General features: G+C 41.4%; 1 protein-coding gene across 1 annotated transcript in view; it reads left to right on the top strand.

Annotated features, from left to right (window-relative positions):
• The first annotated feature begins 35 nt into the window (after positions 1 to 35).
• RB1 (RB transcriptional corepressor 1) overlaps positions 36 to 6,814 on the top strand; it is a 70,871-nt gene continuing 64,092 nt past the window's right edge. The window contains 1 exon segment of the mRNA XM_017733643.1: positions 36 to 188. Within this exon segment, the coding sequence (XP_017589132.1) occupies positions 51 to 188 (138 nt within the window). The 5' untranslated portion in view covers positions 36 to 50.

The following is a 6,814-nucleotide window of genomic DNA, read 5'->3' on the forward strand; positions in this document are numbered from 1 at the left end:
GGGTGGCGTGGGTTCCCTGGTCGCCTCGCGGTCCCGTGTCCCCGCTGGCGATGTGTGATGCTTTTCCTAGGCTCGAGGTCGGCGAAGCGGACTTCGTCGTGCTCTGTGATGCGCTGAAGGTGTCGGACAGCGTGAGGGAGAAAGCGTGGAAGACGTACGAGAGCTTGTCGGCAGCGGATGGAGCTCTAGTGAGTAGCTACTGCTCGTAGCATCGCTCCGCAGTAGTGGCTGTCCTGTATTGAGCTGTAACTTTGCGGCAGCGGCCGCCGAGGGTCCCACAGCCAAAGCTCACATACTGTGACTTAGCTTTTCGAAGTGAAAGTAGACTGAAGTGGGATGTTGCCATGCTCACGTCTCTGTAAACTGGCTTTTGTAGATTGCCCCTTTTTGTTAATGTTTTGCGATAAAGGTACGTGCTCAGGAATCCTTTTAGATTACTAACAAGTGACAGTAGAAAACAGCACCATGCGATCAGCTAATTCTTCGAAGTGCAAGTAGTTTCACATATGTCGTAGTCAGCTTTATACAGGTTGTCTCATTCTGTGTTTCTGTGTATTTTTTCCCTCTGCCTCTTTTACGAGGCCATGAAAAAGGTACAGACAACACTATTGCAGAGACAAGAATGTCTGTATGTTAAACTTTTCTGTGGCATAATGTTAACGTGTGCTTATCATTGAGGCATTTCCGTTCAAAGTTAGTCATTGGGCATGTGTAAACAGATTAATAAAATGTTAGGCCCTTTCTTGATTTTTACTTTTTCCTTCTCCTCAGTATGACTGCTGTGTCAACAAGCTGACTCAAGAGAACAGAACTAAGTCATGGCAGAAGCTTTGTTACAGAGTCCAGCTGTAGTTCTGTAATACTTAGCTGGGGTATTATTCCCACTGTGTGGAGTTGCATTGTTGTACATGTTGTGACTTCTGCTTAGCCTTCTGCAACTTGAGCTGACTTACCACATCTATGCTGTCACTACTAATAGTTTGTTATCTGTGTTTTTTAAGCTGCAGTGTGGATATACCAGCTCTTGATGCATTCACATCACAGTGTTATAATAGCATGGGAAGGAGACTGCACAGCTCTTTCAGTAACAGATACAATTTTTGGTCATGGACGTTCATGGGAAGCATTTCCCTAAAAGCATAGTTGAGTTCTCTTATATGAATGAAAACAGGACTACTCAGTTCCCTTGACTGAAAAAAAACAAGGCAGGTTTCAGTATAATCCTGCAAATTTCATTTACAGGTAAAGTTTTGTTTTCACTGATCGTTACTTAGCAGTGGCCAGGTAAGATACACAGTGTTTGAAACCTTTTGGCATTGGAGGATTGCCTCCTTTACCTATTCAGAACCAAACCTTCATTATTATATATAGCTAATATCTGTTGTCTTGCTATTAAAACTGATTGCTGAGAGCCTTTCAATTAACAGGAAAAAAAATCCACATTGTACTGTGTTTCAATCCAAGACCCTTTCCTCAAACTTACAGCTGTATTTGCAGGGTGTTGAAATAAGTAAGCTGGCAAGTGTGTGCCTCCATGGGGACCTGGAAGGTATTGGAGTTGCTACTTCTAGCTGAGGGCAGGCTTCACCTGACTCTGAAGTCAAGTGAATTACAGCCTGGTTAATTGCTGCTTCTTTTCCCAAATCAATCTGTTATCATGGTGAGCTTGGTTTCTCAGGGTGACTCTCTAGTTCAAGTTGCAGGGATTCAGGAGGAGGCTGCTCTTTTTCTGCCCTCTGGTGAAGGCATTGTGGTGGAGGGGCTGTCCCAGGGTTTGTCCTGCAAGCACCAGCTGCATATGTTTTATTCAGTGAGATTCAGTACTAACCTGTTCAGTTCTGAACTGGAACAGAAGCTGTCTAGTAGCTTTCTGTTCTGAAGCAAAAAGGGAAACACCAGGCCACCAGCTGAGACAAATACTTACCAGAACATTTCTGTTTAACAGTGTAGTTGGTTTGACTTGAGGAAGCTTTAAGTCATCAGGCCACTGATGGAAATAGAGGTAGCATCTAAGAATCCCCCTCTCAAGCTACTTACAAAATACGAAGACCTGAAACCTTACCTTTCTTGGCTCACTGGCCTTGTTCTTTGTGGTTGATATTAGAATTGTGCCTGCCAAATCTCTGAGGATGTGAAGGGCACTCATAGTGCTAACTAGGAAGCAGTGTGGCCCAGACTTTAGGTACTGTGGTAACTGGCAGATATTCAGGGTTCAAATGTGGGTTTGGATGTAGTCTGATCATCTGCTGTATCCTTGCTCAATGAATATTTAGTGACTTGAAGTGAAAACATCTTGTAGTACTGTCCTTTTGGAGTCACTTAGGGTGCATGTACAGAGACTCTGCAAGCCAGGTACATGTGGCCTAAAAGTGTAAAGCAATTATTTTTGGCAGGCACATTCAAAAACATTGCTAGAATGTAGTGACCTATCAGCCTAAATGTGCCTGTGCTTCAGTGAGACACTTTACTGGCTAGGCAGGCATCAGCCAGGAGGGGAGAACTTATCTGCTGCTCCATGGAATTAAAGCAAATGCCCACTGGAGCCACTGCTTTTTTTCCTTCAGGATGTCACCTTTCCACACTGGTATGTTTTCTTTTGAGCATTTGAGCTACTAGTGATGATACTTCTCTCTGAAATGTCAGCTTTCTTATCTTGCACGTTCTTTCTGTGCACTGTAGCTTTCCTTGCAGTGCTCTCAAGTTATCTGTTTCCGCAGCATGTGAGTCAAGGATATACAGCTGCACCCTACTGCAGCTGGGCCTTGAGTCCTTGAAACAGCTGAACCTCTTTGAGAGGTGTGGAGGAGGAGAAGGGTGACAAGAGAGAGATGGCAACACAGTTTTTCTGGAAAATGTGGCTGACCTGTAGTTGTAAAAACTGGATCTTCAGAGAGGGGCTGTTAAAAAGCACTAAAGCCATCTGTTAAATATGGTGGTGTTTCCCTTCAGAGTGGGAGAACATTAAAGATTTCCTCTGTGACAGCTAGAGTTTAATGTCACTCTTCTACAATAAAATGGTAACTCAAAATCTCTTAGACAGAACCCCAAACTGTGGTTCCAGAGATGTTGTACTGAGCCAGTGCTCTTGGTGTATGGGCTGAAGGAAGGTGTCTGATGTGTGATCAGGAAAAGGTTTTCTTTTTAAATTCTTTTGATATCTGGTGAATTCCCACGCAAGCTTACTGTGAAGAGAGCTTTTGCATTAGTGTCGTACAAATGTTTTTTTCCTCTCTGTCATTTCTCTTCTTTACCAAACCAAGCTGCCTAGGTAAACAGAACGTTTTAGTGTTGTAGTTTTATTGTCTTAATTTCAACACTCTTACACACTGATTGGTTTTCGCTTAACAGTTGACTCTGGTGCTTGCTTCTCTTGTACTCTTAATTTTTTGTAGCTCTCCTGAAATCTGTATTATGAACCAATAGTGCCTGTAAATTCTAGATGGAGTGAATAGATTTAGTGGAATTACTCATGTTCTTTGGTGAGCAGCATGTGATTGTTGGTGTAAGAGATATTAGAAGTAGTCCAGGAAGCCATACTAATACTGCTATGAAAAAGCTCAGGGCATTTGTTATGTTCTGATACTGTTTGTTTTGGTAGAGAACAACAACATGAGAATCTGAAGGAGAATATGGGGTGATACAAGCAGGAAAAAAAGCTTGAGCGAATTGTTGCTGAATATATTGGAAAGAACCTGTGTGAGGAACAGATGACATGGTGACTAAATTGGAACCAAACTTCTCCAAAGAAAACTGAAGTGGTTTAAGAAATTGATAGAAATTGGAGTCTGCCAAGGACCTTAAGGCACAGGGTCTGGTATGCTTCGAGCTCATCAGCTTAGTTGTCCGTAGTATGTGGTGCATGGGTTTGGAGCTCCATTTTTTGTTGGCTGTTCATAGCCCTGTTAGGGAGACATGGCTCACTGTTCTCCTGCTGCAGCTCAGCTGTTCAGACTCAGGAATTCCTGAACCATTTCTATCAAGTATTTGTCTAACCTGCTATTAAAAAACTGTCATGGTGAAAGATCTGTAGTCTGCATAGTTAGTTTTTCCTAGTGTAGCTTTCTTTGCCCTTGTATTTTTTCCCCCAAGTACTGTACTACTTGTTTCTGTTACAATTCAAGCCTGTGGTGTAAAATTCTGTACCAGCCAATTCTCTACCCCATGAGAATGTATTATTGCTGCCTTTTCTTTTCCCTCAGAAATCTCTAGCATCTGAAGATGTTTTAGGTGGTTTTTCTTGTTTCTAATTACTTATCTTATATCCTGAAATTCTCTCCAACTGGTGACTTACACTGGTATGCAGATGTTGGAGAGCACTTGATTTGAGCAGGAGTTGAACTGCTTAGTGAAGAAAACGTACAAGGTAAACTGTAGCTTAAGTTGAGGAATGAAGTAATGACAACTTAAATATGGAAGGTTCAGGCCAAGTGTCCCCAGTCCCTAAAAGTTCACATTTAAATTAAATCAGGTCCTTTTAGTTGTGGTTTCTTACTAAAAGGAGAACATTGGTAAGCCGTCTCATCCTCATGTTAAAAGACAGAGAGGCCTCTTGCTTTTGGCAAAAGCATGAAACACATATGAGGTAATAAAGTATTTTCTGTCTAGACTTTGTCTCTAATTTATAGAACTGCAGCTGATCTGAACATGCATACATTGAAGCTTTGGATGGATGAGCAAAATTACAGATATTTTAGGATCCTCTGTCATTAAAAAACAAAGAGCTACTGAAAGTCCCAAAACAAACAAATCATTGCCACGGCCTCTTGCTGATGATATTCAGTATCTTAGCAGCAGATGCATTGCTTGTATGTGCCCTTGCACTTTAAAAGCTCAGGCAACTGGTATAGTTTCTTTTTTTACACATCTTCTGCCTATCTTGGGGAAAGATTGATGACCCTTCCAGTCTTGCTACATGCAGAAGTATAATAGGAACTTTGCATATCAGATGAACTATTTTCACCACTTCAAAACTTTCCGTTTACTTCGTTACTTTTAGCTGGTATTATATTTGAATTTGATCTCATCCATTGAGAACTAATAATAATCTTCCATCCCAGACAATGTTCAATAGAAAATTTAAAACTGCTATTGCTGAAAAATGGAGGATCTAATTGTCTTTACACAGAACTTCTTATATGTAGACAGGGGGTAAATTGGTCACTATCAGATTTTTTTTCTTCCCCTGGGATATTTTTCCTGCAGGTTTTTATTCTGAACAGTTTTCTATTGTGAGAGCTTCTTGAGTCTATTCTGCAGTCATCTTCCACCCACTGTGATCATAAACATGTAAAGTTAGAATGGTTTGGGTTGGAATGGACCTTTAAAGGTTTTCCCATTCCAACCACCTGCTATGGGCAGGGACACTTTCCACTAGACCAGGTTGCTCAGGGTCCCATCCAACTTGGTCTTGAACACTGTCAGGGATGGGGCATCCACAGCATCTCTGGGCAACCTGTGCTGGTGTCTCACCACCCTTACAGTAAGGAAAAGAATTTCTTCCTAATATCTTATCTAAACCTGCTCGCTTTCAGTTTGAAGCCATCTCCCCTTGTCCTATCTCTACATGCCCTTGTATAAAGTCCCTCTCCAGCTCTCTTAGAGCTCCCTTTAGGTACTGGAAGATGCTGTAAGATCTCCCTGAAGCCTCCTCTGCTCCAGGCTGAACAACCCCAACTCTCTCCAGCCCTCTGATCATCTCCATAGCCTCCTTTGGACTCTCTCTAATTAATGTCTGTGAATGTTTTTTGTACCGTCAAGCTAGTTCTCTGTATTGATTGGAATGTAGTAACTGAGATTTTAGTAAGCCAGGTTCCACATCTTTCTGTTCAAAGATCAGGTGCTTGGTATTTACAGTGAGACATCCTATATCCCATTTGATTCAAGTATCCATCTGTCTTTGCATGTTTCTCGTGTACATTTCCCTTGACCTTCTTTTATGCAGCATCATTTGAAGTTTCTATTTCTGGATCACTTTTGTAGGCTGTCATCAAAATCGTTATCAGTGTTGGCAGAAGAGTAAACATCTCTAGCTGCATACTGGAGCTGAGACTTCCTGTGGCCATTTCCTCCTTGGGACTGCTTGAGCACTGGAGAATCTCTTGAGGCAGAGAACAGAAGTTATTTCTGTTAGTGCCTTTAACACCTTGCAGCTACATCTGGAAAGAAAAGAAGCAAGGATCCCGTTTCACAATAGTTAGTGCTGGATGAGCATTTTAAGCCATTTTATGACTCCTCCCAGGTTGTTTTCACTAGATTTAAATAAACTAGTAATCTGGTAAAAGCCAGATCAAATAAAAGCAATGGTAGGTCCAGAATGAGAAATATTTTGAAAGCTTTTGTAAGAGTTTTAGATTTTTTCCTACAGAAAACTCTATTTATTCAACAGAACTGATCTACATTGCCCAAAGCTATAGTATTGGTTCCTCGGAATCCTAAATAAAATATGAGAAAAAGAGAAAGAAATCTATGTAGACTACTAGGTGTTAATTAATCTTAGGGCTAGTGATTGGTAGGTAGGCTTTGCTTCATTATCAGTTGAATTAAGGTCACTGGAAGTCATCTTACTGAAACTGAAGGACAGCCAAGGGCAGATGTTGAGCTGTTGTCTTGCCCATTTTCTGTAGTGATGCTGTATCAACAAAGATCTTGAGTCAGACTAGTGAAGAAGAAAACCCTCAGAAGTTAATTTCTGGCTATAAATTTGTCTTCATTTCATTCCCATGCATTCAAGTCCATCTGAGATGAATCATCTGCTTTGGCTGTGAACAAAGCAAAATAGTAGGAAGGAGTGATGCTGCCATGTTTTTGTTCAGCA

The sequence above is a fragment of the Corvus brachyrhynchos genome, unplaced genomic scaffold (genome assembly GCF_000691975.1).
Source record: "Corvus brachyrhynchos isolate BGI_N302 unplaced genomic scaffold, ASM69197v1 scaffold202, whole genome shotgun sequence".
Classification (NCBI taxonomy): Eukaryota; Metazoa; Chordata; class Aves; order Passeriformes; family Corvidae; genus Corvus; species Corvus brachyrhynchos.